Raw genomic sequence first — 24,370 nt, forward strand, 5'->3', positions numbered from 1 at the left:
GGGGGGGGGGGGGGGGGGGGGGTTTATTAGTTATTGGGAGCTCCAACGTTAGGCGGGTGATGGAGCCCCTTAGGGAAATAGCGGAAAGGTCGGGGAAGAAGGCCAGTGTTCACTCTGTCTGCTTGCTGGGGGGTCTCTCATACGAGATGTGGAGGAGGCCCTGCCGGCGGCGATAGAGAGCACTTGGTGCAGCTGACTGCAGATTGTTGCTCATGCCGGCACCAGTGACTCCTGCCGTCTGGGTTCAGAGTTAGTCTTCAGTTCGTACAGGCGGTTGGCGGAATTGGTGAAGGCGGAAAGCCTCGCTCGCAGGGTGGAATCAGAGCTAACTATTTGTAGTATCGTTCCCAGAACCGATCGCGGTCCTCTGGTTTGTAGAGGAGTGGAAGGCTTAAACCAGAGGCTCAGACGATTCTGCGGAGATCTGGAGTGCAAATTTCTCGACCTCCGCTATCGGGTGGAGAAAAGTAGGGTCCCCCTGAATAGGTCAGGCGTGCACTATACGCCAGAAGCGGCTACAAGGGTAGCGGAGTACGTGTGGAGTGCACATGGGGGCTTTTTAGGTTAGAGAATTCTCTCCCTAGGCCCGACAAGACGCCTCCTGAGACGCGGCAAGGTAGGAGCAGGCTAAATGCAACAGGGAATAACAATATTAATGTGCTAATAGTAAAATGCAAAAGCGTCTATAGAAAGGTACCAGAACTGCTCTCATTAATAAACGGTCACAACTCCCATAAAGTATTAGGGACAGAAAGTTTGCTGAAACCAGACGTAAACCGTAATGAAATCCTAAACTCATATTGGAATGTATACCGCAGAGACAGGCTGGACAGTGAAGGGGGAGGCGTGTTTAAAGCGATAAGAAGTGCAATAGTATCGAAGGAAATTGACGGAGATCGGAAATGTGAAATAATCTGGGTGAAGGTCACTGTTAAAGCAGATTCAGACGTGGTAATTGGATATCTCTATAGGCCCCCGGGCGCAGCAGCTGTTGTGGCTCAGCAACTGAAGAATAATTTGGAAAATATTTCGAGTAGATTTCCCGACCACGTTATACTTCTGGGCGGAGATTTTGATTTACCATATATAGACTCAAACGTTTATAACGGGTGGCAGGGACAAAGAATCCAGTGAAACTATTTTAAGTGCTTTATCTGAAAACTACCTTGAGCAGTTAAACAGGAACCGACTGGTGGCCATAACATATTAGACCTTCTGGTGACAAACAGACCCGAACTATTTGAAACAGTTAACGCAGAACAGGGAATCAGCGATCATAAAGCGATTACAGCATCGATGATTTCAGCCGTAAATAGAAATATTAAGAAAGTTAGGAAGCTTTTTCTGTTTAGCAAAAGTGACAAAAAGCAGATTTCAGAGTACCTGACGGCTCAACACAAAAGTTTTGTCTCAAGTACAGATAGTGTTGAGGATCAGTGGACAAAGTTCAAAACCATCGTACAATATGCGTTAGATGAGTATGTGCCAAGCAAGATCGTAAGAGATGGAAAAGAGCCACCGTGGTACAACAACGGAGTAAGAAAACTGCTGCGGAAGCAAAGGGAACTTCACAGCAAACATAAACATAACCAAAGCTTGCAGACAAAGAAAAATTACGTGAAGCGAAATGTAGTGTGAGGAGGGCTATGCGAGAGGCGTTCAATGAATTCGAAAGTAAAGTTCTATGTACTGACTTGGCAGAAAATCCTAAGAAATTTTGGTCTTATGTCAAAGCGGTAGGTGGATCAAAACAAAATGTCCAGACACTTTGTGACCAAAATGGTACTGAAACAGAGGATGACAGACTAAAGGCCGTAATACTAAATGTCTTCTTCCAAAGCTGTTTCACAGAGGAAGACTGCAGTGTAGTTCCTTCTCTAGATTGTCGCACAGATGACAAAATGGTAGATATCGAAATAGACGACAGAGGGATAGAGAAACAATTAAAATCGCTCAAAAGAGGAAAGGCCGCTGGACCTGGTGGGATACCAGTTCGATTTTACACAGAGTACGCGAAGTAACTTGCCCGCCCCCCCCCCCCCCCCCCCTTCTTGCAACGGTGTACCGTAGGTCTCTAGAAGAGAGAGGGAAAGGGCACAGGTCATCCCCGTTTTCAAGAAGGAACATCGAACGGATGTGCAGAACTATAGACCTATATCTCTAACGTCGATCAGTTGTAGAATTTTGGAACACGTATTATGTTGGAGTATAATGACTTTTCTGGAGACTAGAAATCTACTCTGTAATAATCAGCATGGGTTTCGAAAAAGATTGTCGTGTGAAACTCAGCTCGCGCTATTCCTCCACGAGACTTAGATGGCCATAGACACGGGTTCACAGGTAGATGCCGTGTTTCTTGGCTTCCGCAAGGCGTTCGATACAGTTCCCCACAGTCGTTTGATGAACAAAGTAAGAGCATACGGACTATCAGATCAATTGTGTGACTGGATTGAGGAGTTCCTAGATGACAGAACGCAGCATGTCATTCTCAATGGAGAGAAGTCTTCCGAAGTAATAGTGATTTCAGGTGTGCCGCAGGGGAGTGTCATAGGACCGTTGCTATTCACAATATACATAAATGACCTGGTGGATGACATCGGAAGTTCACTGAGGCTTTTTGCTGATGGTGCTGTGTTGTATCGAAAGGTTGCAACAATGGAAAATTGTACTGAAATGCAGGAGGATCTGCAGCGAATTGACGCATGGTGCACGGAATGGCAATTGAATCTCAATGTAGACAAGTGTAATGTGATGCGAATACACAGAAAGATAGGTCCCTTATCATTTAGCTACAAAATAGCAGGTCAGCAACTGGAAGCAGTTAATTCCATAAATTATCTGGGAGTACGCATTAGGAGTGATTTAAAATGGAATGATCATATAAAGTTGATCGTCGATAAAGCAGATGCCACACAGATTCATTGGAAGAATCCTAAGGAAATGCAATCCGAAAATAAAGGAAGTAGGTTACAGTACGCTTGTTCGGCCACTGCTTGAATACTGCTCAGCAGTGTGGGATCCGTACCAGATAGGGTTGATAGAAGAGATAGAGAGTATCCAACGGAGAGCAGCGCGGTGCGTTACAGGATCATTTAGTAATCGTGAAAGCGTTACGGAGATGATAGATAAACTCCAGTGGAAGACTCTGCAGGAGAGACGGTCAGTAGCTCGGTACGGGCTTTTGTTAAAGTTTCGAGAACCCTACCTTCACCGAAGAGTCAAGCAGTATATTGCTCCCTCCTACGTATATCTCGCGAAGAGACCATGAGGATAAAATCAGAGAGACTACAGCCCACGCAGAAGCATACCGACAATCCACCTTTCCACGAACAATACTAGACTGGAATAGAAGGGAGAACCAATAGAGGTACTCAGGGTACTCTCCGCCACACACCATCTGGTGGCTTGCGGAATATGGATGTAGACGTAGATACACAAGGTGTCGACGTCCAGGGTTAAGCCCCTAATCCTTTCCACAGTGGCTCTCGAAAAGGCATCATCTGACACGTCTGAGAGACTACCGCAGACAGACATGAGAGTTCACAAAATACATATCCGAAGTAATGTCGCAGCCAAGATGATGTGCCAGGTTTGATACGGCGTAAGACTGAAAGAAAACAGTTCTGGTAATTATGATCATTCACTTTCAGTTATTCGTTTAACAGTTTTTTTCTATTTTCTGGACATTTATAGTGTGCTGTTAACCGCCATTTGAGGAGGGCACCAACATACGCCTATTTTTTGTTAGTGAGTTTGAAGGTCAGGTAGGGTATTGCTATGTTAGTCCCCTTTTCCGCCTAGACTCACTCTGGGGTCGACAGGTATCTCGGTTTCGAGGCGTGACTGGGTTCAGCAGGCCATTAAGATCTGCAGCTAGGCTCTTGCGAGTAAGGCTTCTTGAGTAGCTTTGCAGAGGTCTGCAATCAACTCGAGTATTAAGCAATTAGCTTCTGCTCTAAACAACTGCCTTCAAGGTAGAGACAAGATCGCAGAGCACAGGGTATTGCGCGTGCAAAAAGCCTTCCTAAAACGTTTGTCTAAACTGTACTTTATGTGGTGGTTGTACAAAGAGAGACACATCACAAGAGTTATGCAATTGACACAGGATACAGATTCCTTACGTGCTCTGATCCAGCCTATATAAATAACAGCTAACAATAAAATCAAAAAGGCACTAAATTCAACCCTGTCCGACGAGGTGTATAATTTGTCGAATTCATAAAGAGACGTTCGCTTATGAACAACTGTATTTCAACGAAAGCACTGGGTATTTCTCCATGAATTTTTCTACGTCCCAGTAGGGTCTTGGTACTGTTTAAAGAAATTTCTGGTATTTTAAAATCATATTTTGCATTCTTACAGTCCTCGCAGAATCGGAAAAGCTGGTTTTTGAAGACTGAACGCAAAAATGATCCATCCTGTCACATTACTTTAACAAACGTTACTTCCCTGGAACAAAGAACTTTCTTCACTTCAGATTTTCCCAGACCTGAGAAGTAACCGGAATTACAAGAAAGAACCTACAAATATCTTTGTAGTGACACTAAAAAACCTGTTGTCATGCGAGAGTAAAAGCATTTTTGCGATGTTTTTCTAATGCATCCTATTCGAAGACAGAGATCCGTACCTAAAAAACACATTTTTGTGCATTTGATAACAGATCTATCAGCAGTAAATTATGACATTATTACACGATCTAAGTGAGAGCATAAAAGCGATTTTCAACGAAAACATTTTTACTTATGATTTTCTGTTAATAGATTTAATGCTAGGAAAGTCATAAGATATTCCGCCTCCAGATGACATACTTTGACAAAACAATCTTCGTCTTAAAATATACATTTTGAAGTAGGGAGCGGATTTAGTTCTACCAACAATTTCTATGAAAGAATTGCATAATGCACACCTCCCCCTCTCTCCCCTACCCATCCATTATTCATAGCTGTTGTACGATAAACTTATACAATATCCATGAAAATACTTGTTCGGGGGTTGTTTATTACGTAAAACATCTATTTTTTATATAGGTAGGGAGCACCCCTCTATCGACTCTACAAACCAGTTACCACAATCTTTACGGGTATAATATTCGCTACGAGTTGTCAGATTTGTCCATTGACATAGGGAACATGCGACAAACGCCGTAAACCATATGTCCATCATAACTATGTTATTGGCGATGTTTTGAAACGGGCTGAGCTACAGATCACGTTGTGTTTCTAGTACCACATTTTTTGGCTTCGCCAACTGTCAACCAAACTGTTACCTTCCAACTTAACCTATGATTCAGGCTAAGCTACAGAGCATTGTGTCGCCACCACCAGGTTTTTTTACCTTTTTTTACTTTCACATTAGGTGGCTTTGCCAACTACAAACAAAACTGTGAATGTACGCACCAAAAGTGAGTGACAGTAGCCGTTAACATTACGTCACTGGCCAAACCCGAAGACTGATAACGAACATTCGTATTGTACCCTCCTCTATTTCCTGTATACATTCGGTGCCTTTACCAACTCTTAATCATACTGCACCTAACAGCAACACCGAGACCTCGGGCTAGGTGGTGATGTCGTTCATCGCAACGAACAGTCGCACTTCGTTTATTGCCATAAAATTGAGACAGGAGATTTCCGTTATTGTTTGTGAGTACAGGCCTCTATACGCGCACCAATTCATCGATCGAGCGACCAATTTAGTGGCAGCCTACACACGTCCCGACAGACTGCACCCAGCGATTACGCGTCGCCATGCTGTTGTGTTTTGTTTATCTTTTAAGTTCATTGTGTTTATTATACGCGAGATCCCGCTTGGTTTTTACACAGAAACACTAACGGGTGGTTGGCTTGGTTCTTACAGAGGTAACAAAGCCAGAAACAGCTGAACGAAAGCTGTGGGCAAGGAAGTGGCTTATACAAGGAAACAAATTCACCCAAGTTCTGTTTTTAGAACCGATGGGATCCGATGATTTTCGTAATTATAGAATAATGGACGAATCATGTATTCATAAAACAATTCTTAATTAAAAACAACACGGTCATGAGAGAGGCTGTAAGCTAACGGGAGGGACTGTTAACTATTTTATGATTTGTAGATACTGACAGAAGTGGACTTCAAATTCAGTGCTGTCGTATCTGCGCTATCATTAACTAAAATGATTCCTGAAACCTACAACTTGATTTCTGGTTGACTCAGGGAATACATAAGCCTACAGGAAAATAAACAATATAAAAGGCAACTGAATAAAACACAATTTTAGTGCCTTACGCGTTTCGCACAAAAAAAAAAAATACGCGCGAGCTCACACACACACACACACACACACACACACACACACACACACACACACAAATGCATACATGAACAGATCACAGATACTTCAATAGTTACACTCGAAACTTTAGCAATAACATTCGATATTTGGCAAAAACATTTGACAGTCGGCAACAGAAACCGAAACATTGCATTGAAACAAGCGTTCAGTTCATAGTGCTGTGGAATGTGGAAAAACAACCGCAAATTAGCATTCATAAGAAGAACAACACCAAAAATGCAACAGGAGCGTAATATGTAAGAAATTCCAGAATGAGATTTTCACTCTGCAGCGGAGTGTGCGCTGATATGAAACTTCCAGGCAGATTAAAACTGCATGCCCGACCGAGACTCGAACTCGGGACCTTTGCCTTTCGCGGGCAAGTGCTCTACCATCTGAGCTACCGAAGCACGAACGTAACGGTGGTGAAAGTATATAAGCGTGTTGATTACTGTGTGACTGGACACCGAGTAATGAAACGCAAATATTTGTGCCTCTGACTATTGTATCGATATACGTGCACAGTTGGGCAGAGGGAAAAGTCAGTGTGGTAGCCACCGACAACTACCACATTACATAGCCAACACTGGAGTACACCTGTGCCTACACTGTCGTTTCGCTACGACGAAGACGACTCGCGGCGAGCTGACTTACCGACGGACGCGGCGTAGACGACGTAGCGACGCCGCCGGTGACGGCGTCCGCCGGCGTCGCTGCCCCCATCGTCGGCATCGGCCATGCAGCGGCAGCGACTCCTCGCCGGCCCGCGTGTACACGCACTGCCCTCTCAGCACGTAGCGCTGCACGGCTCGGCTTATCCGCCGGCGCGCGGCGCGGATCGCGTGTCCGATATCACACTGCGGGCGGCGCACTCCTCCTGCTTCCTCCTCGCGGCTTGCCCGAGGTCAAGTCGCTGCCCAGCCCTCTGTTGTTTCCAGGCACTCACGTCGCTCATCGATCTCGCTGCTCAGTCTGCGTCCTGTTCGCTCCACTTTTCCTTCTTGCGCAATTATATGGCAAGCACCACTTGTGGGAGGGAGGGGGGGGGGGGGGGGGGGGAAGTACCTGGAAGTGCCGCGTCATCGTCATCCTGGCGGGTCGTGTTTTGACCGCCGATAGCGTGAAAATGTTTCCACGTAAGGAAACGAGTGAAGTGGCTTAGAAGGATTCATTTCTGGTAACCAGTATAAAAAGAGTTACGAATTACAAGTTTAGGCAAGATATCTAGGTATCTGGATAATTTCCCAGAAACACTTGCAGCGATGTATATCGAACGGGCGACTATCATGGTCCTAGATGTCGATTTCATTTACAGCGTTGACAACACAGTGTAACATAACAGTCACGTCACTCCGTTTGCTTTTTGTTACACATGGCTATACTAGCGCGTTAAGCGGCCAGAAAGTGACACTTCCGAGTACGATACCGGATGAGTGCGAATACTATCGTTTATATTTATTTGTGACATAATTCTTACCATACGGAGCGTGCGTAGTGCCACAAAAAATCGACAATAACTAAAAAAAAGTCAATCACGTTTGTCAGTTTTCTGAACACGCATGGGGGTATAAAATCACAGGTTAGAGGGCAGTTCAGTCGGCCGAGGTGGCCGAGCGGCTCTAGGCGCTACAGTATGGAGCCGCGCGACCGCTTCGGTCGCAGGTTCGAATCCTGCCTCGGGCATGGATGTGTGTGATGTCCTTAGGTTAGTTAGGTTTAAGTAATTCTAAGTTTTAACGGAAGTTAAGTCCCATAGTGCTCAGAGCCATTTGAACCAGAGGGCAGTTTACTTACGATTCTCCTGCAACATACGGATACTTACTGATGAATATCATTTTCCTTTAGTAAAAAAAAAAAAAATTGCCAATAAACAACAGGAGACCTGACCTTTTGCAGAAAGATGTCATATATCTACCTAACAACGCGATATTTTGTTCGCTACACTTCCAGCCAAATCATTGAATGAGGAATGTAGGAAACCTGTATGGAACGTAATACCTACATTATTTAATGTACCACACCTGTAGCTGAAGGGGCCGGCCGCGGTGGTCGAGCGGTTCAATGCGCTTCAGTTCAGAATCATGTTGCTGCTACGGTCGCAGGTTCGAATACTGCCTCGGGCATGTAGGTGTGTGATGTGCTTAAGTTAGTTAGGTTTAAGTAGTTCTAAGTCTAGTGGGCTGATGACCTCACACGTTAAGTCTCATAGTGCTTAGAGGCAAATGAACCATTTGTAGCTGAAACTAAAACCGCACAGACCACAAAATAAAACATCAAAAAGCAATAAAACAACTTCACAGAAGGGAATAAGCCGATTCCACAGCTGATGCTATATTTGAGCCACAAACAGCAAGATTCTGCAACGTACTTTTGAAGCAGCAGTAATTACTTTTAGAAAAATATTTGTCTACCAGAAAGTCGAGAGAAGTTTAGTTTAGTTTAGTTACACTCCTGGAAATTGAAATAAGAACACCGTGAATTCATTGTCCCAGGAAGGGGAAACTTTATTGACACATTCCTAGGGTCAGATACATCACATGATCACACTGACAGAACCACAGGCACATAGACACAGGCAACAGAGCATGCACAATGTCGGCACTAGTACAGTGTATATCCACCTTTCGCAGCAATGCAGGCTGCTATTCTCCCATGGAGACGATCGTAGAGATGCTGGATGTAGTCCTGTGGAACGGATTGCCATGCCATTTCCACCTGGCGCCTCAGTTGGACCAGCGTTCGTGCTGGACGTGCAGACCGCGTGAGACGACGCTTCATCCAGTCGCAAACATGCTCAATGGGGGACAGATCCGGAGATCTTGCTGGCCAGGGTAGTTGACTTACACCTTCTAGAGCACGTTGGGTGGCACGGGATACATGCGGACGTGCATTGTCCTGTTGGAACAGCAAGTTCCCTTGCCGGTCTAGGAATGGTAGAACGATGGATTCGATGACGGTTTGGATGTAACGTGCCCTATTCAGTGTCCCCTCGACGATCACCAGAGGTGTACGGCCAGTGCAGGAGATCGCTCCCCACACCATGATGCCGGGTGTTGGCCCTGTGTGCCTCGGTCGTATGCAGTCCTGATTGTGGCGCTCACCTGCACGGCGCCAAACACGCATACGACCATCATTGGCACCAAGGCAGAAGCGACTCTCATCGCTGAAGACGACTCGTCTCCATTCGTCCCTCCATTCACGCCTGTCGCGACACCACTGGAGGCGGGCTGCACGATGTTGGGGCGTGAGCGGAAGACGGCCTAACGGTGTGCGGGACCGTAGCCCAGCTTCATGGAGACGGTTGCGAATGGTCCTCGCCGATACCCCAGGAGCAACAGTGTCCCTAATTTGCTGGGAAGTGGCGGTGCGGTCCCCTATGGCACTGCGTAGGATCCTACGGTCTTGACGTGCATCCGTGCGTCGCTGCGGTCCGGTCCCAGGTCGACGGGCACGTGCACCTTCCGCCGACCACTGGCGACAACATCGATGTACTGTGGAGACCTCACGCCCCACGTGTTGAGCAATTCGGCGGTACGTCTACCCGGCCTCCCGCATGCCCACTATACGCCCTCGCTCAAAGTCCGTCATCTGCACATACGGTTCACGTCCACGCTGTCGCGGCATGCTACCAGTGTTAAAGACTGCGATGGAGCTCCGTATGCCACGGCAAACTGGCTGACACTGACGGCGGCAGTGCACAAATGCTGCGCAGCTAGCGCCACTCGACGGCCAACACCGCGGTTCCTGGTGTGTCCGCTGTGCCGTGCGTGTGATCATTGCTTGTACAGCCCTCTCGCAGTGTCCGGAGCAAGTATGGTGGGTCTGACACACCGGTGTCAATGTGTTCTTTTTTCCATTTCCAGGAGTGTAGTTACATGTTCCATTGATCAATAGCACGGAAAACCTTTATGATGTGGAACGTGTGAAATGCACATGAAACGAGCACAGGATAAAAGTTTTTTTTCTTTTTTTTACATTATAGCGTTATACCTAAATATTTCTATTATCTATACCATTCCCTTAAATGACACAAAATGCATATATTATATCTCCAGATTTATTTACTCATATTCAAGAATTCATGTATGGCATAGAAGTAGTTGTCATGGAGGTTCGATTTCAATTTGTTCTTGAAACTATTACTGCTGTCTGTCAGACATTTTGTTTCATCTGGTAATTTATCAAAAAGTTTTACAGCAGTATATCTTGCCCCTATCTGTGCCAAAGATAGGTTAAGTAAAGGATAGTGTAGGTCTTTCTGTTTTCTGGTATTGTAATCATGAATGTCGCTGTTGATTTTAAACTGGTCTATGTTGTTGAGAAAAAATTTAATTACTGAATAAATGTACTGTGAAGCAGTTGTAAGAATTCCTAACATTTTGAACAGATGCCTACAAGATGTGCGATTATGTACCCCACACATTATTCTAACAACTTATGAGCAGTGAATACCTTTTGCCTAAGTGTTGAGTTGCCCCAGAATATTATTCCGCATGACATCAGAGAGTGGAAGTATGCAAAGTATGTTAGTTTACTAATTTATACATGCTCAAAATTGGCAGTTATTCTGATTGCAAAAGTTGCTGAACCTAATCGCTTTAGGAGATCCAAAATATGACTCTTCCTCGCAACGTAAAGAAAATATAATGCAACGTACCAATACTGAAGTCACACAAACCGTATTTTTCAGAAAATTGGTGCTTATCAAGAAGTCAGTTGTGCGATTATTACACATAAATATATTTAACAGAAGTCACTATTAAGTTATGCTAACATTCTTAAATTATCTCTAATTTTTTTGTGGTTGCCGATCATACAGTCCATCCATGATATCTTGATAATTAACGTATATATACGTTTCAAGACGCCTTGCAACAGGGAAGAAATTACTGCCTCTTCTTGTGATTGCAGGTGAAAGTCACGAATAGAAACAAAAAATTTTCTTGCGTCTATAATACTTCGTAATATATATAGTAAAAATTACACGTCCTTTTTGTGTGAGATCTAAAACATAAATACTCTCAGGCGAAATTCAAACAAAAGTTGCAAAAGCTGATAAAAAATGAGTATTCTCCTGAAATCCTTCTTTTGTTCCAAAAATAATTTTAAAAGCCTATATTTGCATCTTCTGTGGCGATGTACTATTTCTTGTTACTAATAAGTAAAAGAAAACATTCATATAAATTGATACTGCGAGAAAAAATAAAAGGGTATTACACACTTTGTACGGAGAGATTGCATTCGGGATTTGGTATAGGCGTTTTGTAGGCACGTAGCAGTTTACGTTTGATACCTGGAATAAACTGGGTTCTCCGCTTTGAAGAGCAAGATGAACGGCCATCACGGCAGGGCACCGTCACGTCAGCGTGTATTTACACTGTCAGTCAGGTCTCGTCTCATCTCGTCAATTCGCTTAGCCCAGCATTGTACAGCGAAACAGAGGTTACGAGTCGCTATCCGTAATGAAAACGAAGTCAGAGTATAGTATCGTAACTGAGGACCCAACAACGACAAAATTTATTAATGACCAAAGAAAACTAAATAACTTACGATCATAATCAATTTTGTTCGGTAAGGTGCTGAGGAGTGAAACAGTATTTCAAAATATCGACCTTTATTTGCTACGGAAAATATATATTTACAGACACATCGAACAATAACCGTAAAGGAATATATACTGTTAATATTATCAGAAAGTTTTTGTCTTATCTAACTAATGACGTTATAATCAACTGTATTTTTCTCTTTCATAAAAGCTTACTTCCACATCTACATCTAGATCACTACTCTGCAATTCACATTCAAGTGCTTGCAGAGGTTTCGTAGAACCACAATCATAATATCTCTCTACCATGCCAGTTCCTAATAGCGCGCGCGAAAAACGAACACCTAAACTTTCTGCTCGAGCTCTGATTTCTCGTATTTTATTTTGATGATCATTCCTACCTATGTAGGTTGGGCTCAACAAAATATTTTCGCATTCGGAAGAGAAAGTTGGTGACTGAAATTTCGTAAAAAGATCTCGCTGCGACGAAAAACGTCTTTGCTGTAGTGACTTCCATTCCAATTCGCGTATCATATCTGCCACACTCTCTCCCCTATTACGTGATATTACAAAGCGAGCTGCCCTTTTTTGTACCCTTTCGATATCCTCCGTCAATCCCACCTGGTAAGGATCCCACACCGCGCAGTAATATTCTAACAGAAGACGAACGAGTGTAGTGTAAGCTGTCTCTTTAGTGGACTTGTTGCATCTTCTAAGTGTCCTGCCAATGAAACGCAACCTTTGGGTCGCCTTCCCCACAATATTATCTATGTGGTCTTTCCAACCGAAGTCGGTCGTCATTTTAACACCCAGGTACTTAGTTGAATTGACAGCCTTGAGAATTGTACTATTTATCGAGTAATCGAATTCCAACGGATTTCTTTTGGAACTCGTGTGGATCATCTCACACTTTTCGTTATTTAGCGTCAACTGCCACCTGACACACCATACAGCAATCTTTTCTAAATCGCCTTGCAACTGATACTGGTCTTCGGATGACCTTACTAGACGGTAAATTACAACATCATCTGCGAACAACCTAAGAGAACTGCTCAGATTGTCACCCAGGTCATTTATATAGATAAGGAACAGCAGAGGTCCCAGGACGCTTCCCTGGGGAACACCTGATATCACTTCAGTTTTACTTGATGATTTTCCGTCTATTACTACGAACTGCGACCTTCCCAAGAGGAAATCACGAATCCAGTCGCACAACTGAGACGATACCCCATAGGCCCGCAGCTTGATTAGAAGTTGCTTGTGAGGAACGGTGTCAAAAGCGTTCCGGAAATCTAGAAATACGGAATCAACTTGAGATCCCCTGTCGACAGCGGCCATTACTTCATGCGAATAAAGAGCTAGCTGCGTTGCACAAGAGCGGTGTTTTCTGAAACCATGCTGATTACGTATCAATAGATCGTTTCCTTCGAGGCGATTCATAATGTTTGAATACAGTATATGCTCCAAAACCCTACTGCAAACCGACGTCATTGATATAGGTCTGTAGTTAGATGGATTACTCCTACTACCCTTCTTAAACACTGGTGCGACCTGCGCAATTTTCCAATCTGTAGGTACACATCTATCGGTGAGCGAGCGGTTGTATATGAGTGCTAAGTAGGGAGCTATTGTATCAGCGTAATCTGAAAGGAACCTAATCGGTATACAATCTGGACCTGAAGACTTGCCCGTATCAAGCGATTTGAGTTCCTTCGTAACCCCTAAGGTATCTACTTCTAAGAAACTCATGCTAGCAGCTGTTCGTGTTTCAAATTCTGGAATATTCCATTCGTCTTCCTTGGTGAAGGAATTTCGGAAAACTGCGTTCAATAACTCCGCTTTAGCGGCACAGTCGTCGGTAACAGTACCATTGGCACTGCGCAGCGAAGGTATTGACTGCGTCTTGCCGCTTGTGTACTTTACATACGACCAGAATTTCTTCGGATTTTCTACCAAATTTGGAGACAGTGTTTCGTAGTGGAACCTATTAAAGGCATCTCGCATTGAAGTCCGTGCCAAATTTCGTGGGTCTTTAAATTTTAGCCAATCTTCGGGATTTCGCGTTTTTCTGAACTTCGCATGCTTTTTCCTTTGCCTCTGCAACAGCGTTCGGACCTGTTTTGTGTACCACGGTGGATCAGTTCCATCTCTTACCAATTTATGAGGTATGAATCTCTTAATTGCTGTTGCTACTATATCTTTGAATTTGAGCCACATCTCGTCTACATTTGCTTAGTCAGTTCGGAAGGAATGGCGATTGTCTCTTAGGAAGGCTTCTAGTGGCACTTTATCCGCTTTTTTAAAAAAAAATTATTTTGCGTTTGTTAATGGTGGATTTGGAAGAAACGGTATTGAGCCTAGCTACAACGACCTTGTGATTACTAATCCCTGTATCAGTCATGATGCTCTCTATTAGCTCTGGATTGTTTATGGCTAAGAGGTCAAGTGTGTTTTCGCAACCATTTACAATTCGCGTGGGTTCGTGGACTAACTGCTCGAAATAATTTTCGGAGAAAGCATTTAGGACAATCTCGGAAGATGTTTTCTGCTTACCACCGGTTTTGAACAAGTATTTTTGCCAACATATCGAGGGAAGTTTGAAGTCCCCACCAACTATAACAGTATGAGTGGGGTATTTATTCGTTACAAGACTCAAATTTTCTCTGAACTGTTCAGCAACTATATCATCGGAGTCTGGGGGTCGGTAGAGGGAGTCAATTATTAACTTAGTTCGGCTGTTAAGTATAACCTCCACCCATACCAATTCGCACGGAGTATCTGCTTCTACTTCACTACAAGATAAAGCTCTACTGACAGACACAAACACTCCACCACCAATTCTGCCTAATCTATCTTTCCTGAACACCGTCTGAGACTTCGTAAAAATTTCTGCAGAACTTATTTCGGGCTTTTTCAATTAAAATGCTATGTAACGGCATTTGGTTCGTCAACTTACGTTCTTATTTATATACACTGCCTCCTCCCCCGGTAACTGAGTGGTCAGCGCAAAAGACTGTCAATCCAAAGGGCCCGGGTTAATTTCCGGCTGGGTCGGAGATTTTCTTCGCTCAGAGACTGGGTGTTGTGTTGTCCTAATCACCATCATTTCATCCCCATCGACGTGCAAGTCGCCGAAGTGGCGTCAAATCAAAAGACTTGCACCAGGCGAACGGTCTACCCAACGGGAGGCCCTCGTCACACGACATTTCATTTCATTTATATACAGTCATGCTCATAAAGTAAGGATAATTGCAGAATATGGTGCTACAGAACGTGGCACTACACAAAACTAGCCCTAATAGCATAGGCACATAAGGGAACACACGTGACACAGATCTGTAAGTCCACGGTATTGGTGATAAGTTGAGAAAACCGTCCCGAAACACATGTGCTACAAAGCGCCACTGTTTTCTGCTCATGTACCCCGACATCAATATGGGAGATGATCACCATGCACACGTAGATAGACCGCACAACGGATTGGCATACTCTGGATCAGGTGGTCGAGCAGCTGCTGGGGTATAGCCTCCCGTTCTTGTTTGCACCAGTGTCTGTCGGAGCTCCTGAAGTGTCGCATTGGTTTGAAGACGTGCAGCCATACGTCGACCGAGAGCATCCCAGAACTGCTCGATGGTCTTCAGGTCTGGAGAGCAGGCAGCCCACTCCATTCGCCTGATATCTTCTGTTTCAACGTACTCCTCCACGATGGCAGCTCGGTGTGGCCGTGCGTTATCATCCATCAGGAGGAAGATAGGACCCGACCCACTGCAAAGATGGGACCTACTGAACCCTTGAACAGGCGGCCATACTGGTGAAAAATGACGTCACGATAGACCTGACCTGCTACAGTTCCTCTGTCAAAGACATACAGGGGTTGTACATGCACCAATCATAATCCCAACCCCACACCATCAAACCACGACTTCCATACAGATCTCTTTCAAGGTCATTAAGGGGTTGGTATCTGGTTCCTGGTTCACGCAAGATCTCTTTCAAGGTCATTAAGGGGTTGGTATCTGGTTCCTGATCACGCAAGACGAAAATCGGACGAAAATCACTGTTCAGACTATACCTGGACTCGTCCGTGATCATAACCTGGGACCACTGTTGCAATGACCATGTACTGTGTTCTTGACACAAGGCTATACAGGCTCTCCTGTGACCAGGGGTCAGTGGGATGCACCTTGCAGATATCCGGGCGAATAAACCATGTCTGTTCAGTCGTCTGTAGACTGTTCCAGTGCCTGCGGTAAGGTCCCGAGCAAGCCTTCCTACAGTACTCAATGGGTGTCTGCAGGCACTGATGGTGAGATATCGGTATTCTTGTGTTTTTGTACACTGTAGACGTCCCGTACTGTAGCGCCTGGACTCGTTTACTGCCTGCTGGAATCGTTGCCACAATCTTGTGATCACATTTTGTGGCACACGGAGGGCCCGTGCTACGACCTGCTGTTTTTGACCAGCCTCCAGTCGCCCTAGTATTCTACCCGTCATAACGTCATCAATATGTGTTCTTTGAGCCATTTTCAACTCACAGTCACCATTAGCACGTCTGAAAATATCTGCACACTTACTCGCTGCACTGTACTCTGATACGCACCAACACATCTCTACGATGTGGACTGCGCCACCGTGTGACGACCGCAGGTTAAATGCACCGCATGGTCATACCCCAAGGTGATTTAAACCAGAAAATGGCCTACCAGTGCGTTGTTTCACCATTTATCAGCATTATCCTTAATTTATGAGCGTGAGCGTAAGTTCTGTTGTGTTATTGTAAAACATGAACAAGTCTTCGCTTTCAGATATCTGATCTCGCTTGTGTAAGAAAACTCAGTGCAGAAAAACATTCAAGTCGGCATGGAACATTTACAATTTGCCATTACAATAACGCATACTAATAAAATAAAGATTATGAAGACACAAAAGGACGAAATTCACTGATATAAGACTCGTGGAGGCGGCGAAAATATGTTAACTGACGATGTTAGCAGACGACGATACCCTCTACACTTGCTTCCCGAGGATCTTAATGTGCTGTGACGTGACGTGCCGGTCCGCTGACGACCTGTGTGGATGCTGCCATTTGAAGTGCACTGTGGAATGTTTTGGCGTGACGCGAGGAGGCGGCGCATACGAACTGGCCTGAAGCAATTAGCGTCCTACCAAGATACCGTGACAATTCCAGCTTAATGTTGACAACTTGTGCAGTATGCACTGCTGGCGCCGGAGATACTTCTACTCTAAGGTTGGCAACAACGACAAAACATGAATCCCCAGCAGTGATGAAAGTAAAGGTCATTTAACTCATCTCACTCATCGCTGATGCCTTCATCCTGGACATTTCCGCGTGTTGTGTATGCAGCTGGGAGCAATTGCTTTTTCCCGAGCCCGGATGCACTGTGGCTATATGTAAAGAAAATGGGAAGCGTTTCTGATGGAAGTTTCTTGCAGCATAAGTGAGTTTTGTGGAAGTACAGGTATTGAAAAATAAACGTCACTGTGTACAAGTCAACGACTTCTTCTGATAGAGGATTTAAGACATTTCCACAAGCCCTCAGTATTTTGCGTTTGAACTGACGAATCTTGGGAAGACACGCATTCCACTGAGTGATTCACAAATTACTAATCAAATCGTCCTTTCTTGAAATAGTTGTACGAGTTCTATTTGTCAGTAATTACTCTGGTTACTTCTTGATAAGGGCCACTAAAGTTCCTCTATCTCTCGAATACACTTTAACTATGAAACACTTCTGAGACTCTCTTTCTATGCCTTCAGTTTCCTTCTTCAAAAGTCATCATTTCCGGTATTTACAAGTTATGACGTACGAGTCACCTATTTCTGCAACCTTGTTTAAACACCTATAGCAGCAGTGTCATTCGTCACAATCACGTAACATGCCTCACGACAAATAACAGTCGCGAACAGTCTTAGTGGATAATTCAGTTTCTGAAGTTGTGTTTTCCAGTAAGACACCAAAATTATACTCTGCTGTATCGTTCATTTACACGTCGAACCACGTATTTTTTATGGCAGTTCTTTTGCGACATTTGGTGCAATATAACTGTAATGTGAGGTCGACATCGCTCGTTTTTGTGCCCAGTTTGACACACATCTCACCATAACAACTCACGCTATTCGTACTGCCGTTAGTCGGCAGCAGATGGTATTCTGAACATGACTGTACACAACGTTGTATAGTGCTCAGTCTCGTAATTAACTCACGGCATGTGAGAGTATTACACGTCGAAGCTGCACCGGCTTCACTCATCTCGTTCAGTTGTCCACGGAAGTCGATCAGAAACAGTCGCAAGACTCTCTCAGTGATATTGTCATCGTTACTGCAGCAGGGCCAAGCGACTGGTATATACAGGGTGTTACAAAAAGGTACGGCCAAACTTCCAGGAAACATTCCTCACACACAAAGAAAGAAAATATGTTACACTCCTGGAAATGGAAAAAAGAACACATTGACACCAGTGTGTCAGACCCACCATACTTGCTCCGGACACTGCGAGAGGGCTGTACAAGCAATGATCACACGCACGGCACAGCGGACACACCAGGAACCGCGGTGTTGGCCGTCGAATGGCGCTAGCTGCGCAGCATTCGTGCACCGCCGCCGTCAGTGTCAGCCAGTTTGCCGTGGCATACGGAGCTCCATCGCAGTCTTTAACACTGGTAGCATGCCGCGACAGCGTGGACGTGAACCGTATGTGCAGTTGACGGACTTTGAGCGAGGGCGTATAGTGGGCATGCGGGAGGCCGGGTAGACGTACCTCCGAATTGCTCAACACGTGGGGCGTGAGGTCTCCACAGTACATCGATGTTGTCGCCAGTGGTCGGCGGAAGGTGCACGTGCCCGTCGACCTGGGACCGGACCGCAGCGACGCACGGATGCACGCCAAGACCGTAGGATCCTACGCAGTGCCGTAGGGGACCGCACCGCCACATCCCAGCAAATTAGGGACACTGTTGCTCTTGAGGTATCGGCGAGGACCATTCGCAACCGTCTCCATGAAGCTGGGCTACGGTCCCGCACACCGTTAGGCCGTCTTCCGCTCACACCCCAACATCGTGCAGCCCGCCTCCAGTGGTGTCGCGACAGGCGTGAATGGAGGGACGAATGGAGACGTGTCGTCTTCAGCGATGAGAGTCGCTTCTGCCTTGGTGCCAATGATGGTCGTATGCGTGTTTGGCGCCGTGCAGGTGAGCGCCACAATCAGGACTGCATACGACTGAGGCACACAGGGCCAACACCCGGCATCATGGTGTGGGGAGCGATCTCCTACACTGGCTGTACACCTCTGGTGATCGTCGAGGGGACACTGAATAGTGCACGGTACATCCAAACCGTCATCGAACCCATCGTTCTACCATTCCTAGACCGGCAAGGGAACTTGCTGTTCCAACAGGACAATGCACGTCCGCATGTATCCCGTGCCACCCAACGTGCTCTAGAAGGTGTAAGTCAACTACCCTGGCCAGCAAGATCTCCGGATCTGTCCCCCATTGAGCATGTTTGGGACTGGATGAAGTGTCGTCTCACGCGGTCTGCACGTCGAGCACGAACGCTGGTCCAACTGTGGCGCCAGGTGGAAATGGCATAGCAAGCCGTTCCACAGGACTACATCCAACATCTCTACGATCGTCTCCATGGGAGAATAGCAGCCTGCATTGCTGCGAAAGGTGGATATACACTGTACTAGTGCCGACATTGGGCATGCTCTGTTGCCTGTGTCTATGTGCCTGTGGTTCTGTCAGTGAGATCATGTGATGTATCTGACCCCAGGAATGTGTCAATAAAGTTTCCCCTTCCTGCGACAATGAATTCACGGTGTTCTTATTTCAATTTCCAGGAGTGTATGTGGACATGTGTCCGCAAACGCTTACTTTTCATGTTCGAGCTCATATTATTACTTCTCTTCAAATCACATTAATCTTGGAATGGAAACACACATCAACAGAACGTACCAGCCGGACTTCAAACACTTTGTTACAGGAAATGTTCAAAATGTCCTCCGTCAGCGAGGATACACGCATCCACCCTCTGTCGGATGGAATCCCTGATGCGCTGATGCAGCCCTGGAGAATGGAGTATTGTATCACAGCCGTCCACAATACGACCACAAAGAGTCTCTACATTTGGTACCGAGGTTGCGTAGACAAGAGCTTTCAAATGCCCCATAAATGCAAGTCAAGAGGGTTGAGGTCAGGAGAACGTGGAGGCCATGGAATTGGTCCGCCTCTACAAATCCATCGGTCACCGAATCTGTTGTTGAAAAGCGTATGAACACTTCGACTGAAATGTGCAGGAGCTCCATCGTGCACGAACCACATGTTGTGTCGTACTTGTAAAGGAATATGTTCTAGCAGCACAGGTAGAGTATCCCGTATGAAATCATGGCGGTGAATCGAGGAAGTACAGTACATGCTGACGAAACTAAAATGAGCTCTAACATGGAAATGAAGCATTTCAGGGCACATGCCCACATAACATCTTTTCTTTATTTGTGTGTGAGGAATGTTTCCTGAAAGTTTGGCCGTACCTTTTTGTAACAACCTGTATAAACAAAATCGATATCATGAAACAAAATCGATATCTGGAGCTCTGACAGTGACACGTTCGATATATATCGCTTGCAAGTGTTCTTGTAGTTGCCAGCATCTGTAACGGTGCGAAAAATGGCAGTTGGCCCTGAACAATAAAGAAGTGTGAGGTACTCCACAAGAGTTCTAAAAAGAATCTTTAAATTTCGGTTATACTATAAGCAATATAAACTGAAAGGCTGTCAACTAAATAACTAGGGATTACAATTACGAGCAACTTACATTCGAACCATGATACAGTTAATGTTGTGGAGACGGCGAAACTAAGACTGCCTTTTAGTGGCAGAACACTTACAACATGCAACAAATCTGCTGTAGGTACTGCCAATCTCTCGCTTGTCAGTCCTCATCTACAACGTTGCTGCTCTATATGGGATCCTTGCCAGATAGGATTGTCGGAGGATGTAGAAACGTTCAACGAATAGCAGCTGGTTTTGTATTGTCACTAAAACGGGAAAGGATGTCACAGTTGGTGTGGCAGTCATTAAAAAAAGAGTGTCTTTCGTTTTGGCGAGATCTTTTCTCGAAATTTCAGTCAAGAATTGTTTCCTGCGAATTCGAAAATATTTTGTTGACTCCCATCTGCATAGGGAGAAATCACCTTCGGAATAAAATACGGGAATCAGAGCTCGGGTGCAAAGATTTGGGTGTTCATTTTTTCTAAATAGTTTTCGAGAGTGGAACGATCGAGAAATAGTCTGAAGATGGTTCTGTAAACCCTGTGCCAGACATTTGAATGGCAACTGTACAGTAGTGACGCGGATACAGAGGCTGTTAACCGCCCCTTTTAGAGAAGCACCTTTTTTTTACTCTTGGTAAGTGAGGGTAAGTGAGTCTACTGCTGTACCCCTGTCGTGTTACTCCTGTACTAGGTTTCTCCTGTTACAAATGGTCGTTTACCTTTATATGTCAGCAACTCATAATCACGATGTTGTTATGGCTGTGTGCTGTGCACTGAGCGGTGAAAGTTAAGTTGTAGGGACCATCATTTTCACTTAAAAATCGAAATAGAGAAAGAGAATATTGAAGCATGCAAAGACAGAAAACTTAATGAGCAATGCAAAATTCATATTGGATATTTTTGACAAAGATCACATGGTCAACATTTAACACGCCGGAGAACTCGAAGCAATGGGAACTTGTCGTCCAGACGTTTCAAAACACTATTTACTCGAAAAACTGTCAGATAACATCGAACACTATTTTTCTCTTCAAACAGGTGAGCGACTGATCCCGGCGGAGGTTCGAATCCTCCCTCGGGCATGGGCGTGTGTGCTTGTCCTTAGGATAATTTAGGTTAAGTAGTGTGTAAGCTTAAGGACTGATGACCTTAGCAGTTAAGTCCCATAAGATTTCAGACACATTTGCACATTTCGTTCTTCAAACAGGTCTGACATTTTCACTGCTGAAACAATTTTAATTAGAAAGCTATTCCCTATATATGCTGTCAATTATTCATAGTCTTTTTCTTTGTCCAGGTATCATAAACTGGAAATACGTTGCGCATACTCACTCAGAAGCCTACTCAAGATGTTAGGACTCCTCGACAGTCAGATGAGCATTAACGTCACTGACCCATTCACGACATGGTAGGTGTCCGATTTACTCGGAAGCATGTGACACTCATCCACAATGGGTACTCGATTTTGAGCAGAAGGTCATCGTGGTCTCCACTGCTGTTTACTAGACCTCTCGGATGTATCGTTCTTGTAAGTTCAGCCACGGTAGGGTAACACCAAAGCAAGAAAAGTTCTGGATTCCACTGTTTTATTTGTTAATCTTTCCGTCTTTAATGTTTTATTGTTAGTTTCATGAGTCGCTATTGTTAGGTACATGGGTCTCGGATAATTTGTAGGACATATGTGAAATGATGTGAAACGAGTCAATTTATGAGCTCTCCGATGCAGTTGATATTAATGTACAGCTGCATACTTATTAATTACATTTTAATAGATCCAACGGTAAAATAATAACACAAGTAGATACATAACCCTTTTGAATTACATACGTTGTATGTTTTTAGAAGAATATTTCTCTACGGGATAAAATTTGAGTAGAATAAGTGTTTCACATATACTTTTAAGTGTAGTTTTTCATGTAGTCGGTTATTTAACTTATGATAAAAATTAGAATAGTAACGTCAATTCCATTTTCTGATCCAAAATCATTTTGGATATAGTACTGAAACTCATTATATCTTATAATGTCATGATTGTAGACATCATTACCATACCGTAATTAGCTATCTGCTACCAATGGAATGAGGGAATGCGTATATAGACGTTGCCGTGAAAAAGAGTGACTCCTTTATCTGGTGTCTACAAGACGACTGCGTGAGCACTGCCTATCACTCTGTGCTGCAGATTTTAGTCAGTAAAAATTTCCTTTCTTAAAACTGAGTCGCCGTAAGATATTACTGAATAAAAATAAGAAAATGTCGTTAACTCACAGTTTTGGTTTTCTCACAGAGACTTGCAAATTCGACTGAAAATAATTTTTTTTTAAATGTCCAGAATGTGTTTTCTCCAATCAAAGCTGTCGTCAAATATGTCTGAAAATTTGGAATATTCTGCTTTTGTCATTACCTTTTGGCAATATGCTGAGTTCAGCGTTAGCAAAGTAATTTCGAAAGTGAAAAATTGACTTTTGTCTTTAGCAAAGGCCATTTGCGTGCAACAGGACAGTAATTCTTTACAATTAAACCTGTTACTTTATTTTATTTTAGCTCGGAGTTACCCAAAAACAAAAGATTCATGTTTAATGACAATAGAGGAAAAGTTTTGATCTTACTTAGTGGCATTGTTGTGTCCTCTATTGTCCTATGTGCCACAATTATTTTTATCTCGTTCTCCGTCACTTTCAAACTTGAAACTTGAGATCAAAACAGTCAAGTCGATTTCATATCTGACGGTGTTTGCAGTCCATGCTATATATAACTGGAATATACTTTTTCTGGTTGTAACGTTGAGATAGACGGTAAAACTTGAATAACTCATCTCATTTCTGAGAGGAAATGACATGTCATCAAATATCACCATACGTACACCATCATCAAAAAGAAACAGTGAAAGAGATAAAAAGGAAAAAGTCTTGCTCTTCACCTTGAAGTACATTTCCAACTGTAACACTTTCTGGCAACTACTTGCTGTGCACTGTGTGTGGTCCACGAGAACTGATGTTACGTTTCAGATGCAACATTTTGGTGCACCAACAATACAAAGAACCTTGTGATTTACCTCCACTTTCAAAATGAATTTTCGCTGCACAACAGATTGTGCAGTGTTTCAAAAATTCCTGATATCTTTAAGCTGTCTGGCGACCAGGGGAGTACGGTAAACTCACCCCGCTGCTCTTCGAACCACACACGTACACTGCGGGCTGTGTGACACGTCGTATTGTCCTGTTGGTAGGTGCCATCGTGCCGAGGAAAAACAAATTGCATGTAGGGGTAGACACGATCCCCGAGGATACATGCGTACTTGTGTTGATCCATTGAGCCTTCCAGATTGACAATATCACCCAGAAAATCCCAAGAAAACATATCCCACATCATAACACCCCCTTCTGCGGCCTAAACCATCCAGACAATTACTGCAGGATGTTTGCTTTCAGACGTTCCACGCCGTACGCGCCAACGGCCATATGCCCGATGGAGCATGAAACGTGATTCATCTGAAGAGGTCACCCGTCGCCACTCAGTGGACGTCCAGTTGGGGTTCTGGCGTGCAAGTCGTTGCCTTCGTCAGCGATGAACAGCACTGATGCACGAACCAGGTTCCGCTGCGGATGCCCATAGGTAGCAACGTTCGATGAAGGGTCGTTGAGGAGACACTGCTGGTAGCCCCTCGGTTCATCAGGGCGGTCAGTTGCTCCAGAGCTGCGCGTCTATTCCCCTGTCCACATT

At 44.5% G+C, this 24,370-nt stretch overlaps 1 protein-coding gene across 5 annotated transcripts in view; it reads right to left on the reverse strand.

The window, feature by feature from the left end:
• The window catches only part of LOC126272419 (beta-glucuronidase-like), a 467,982-nt gene that overhangs the window by 145,923 nt on the left and 297,689 nt on the right, over positions 1-24,370 (reverse strand). The window contains exon 1 of one of the 5 annotated variants that reach the window (XM_049975263.1): positions 6,965-7,325. The exons of the other annotated variants lie outside the window; for them this stretch is intronic. Within the exon in view, the coding sequence (XP_049831220.1) occupies positions 6,965-7,049 (85 nt within the window). The 5' untranslated portion in view covers positions 7,050-7,325. Of the gene's footprint in view, positions 1-6,964; positions 7,326-24,370 lie in introns of those variants that run through there. 5 annotated transcript variants of the gene reach the window in all.

The sequence above is a fragment of the Schistocerca gregaria genome, chromosome 1, assembly GCF_023897955.1.
Source record: "Schistocerca gregaria isolate iqSchGreg1 chromosome 1, iqSchGreg1.2, whole genome shotgun sequence".
Classification (NCBI taxonomy): Eukaryota; Metazoa; Arthropoda; class Insecta; order Orthoptera; family Acrididae; genus Schistocerca; species Schistocerca gregaria.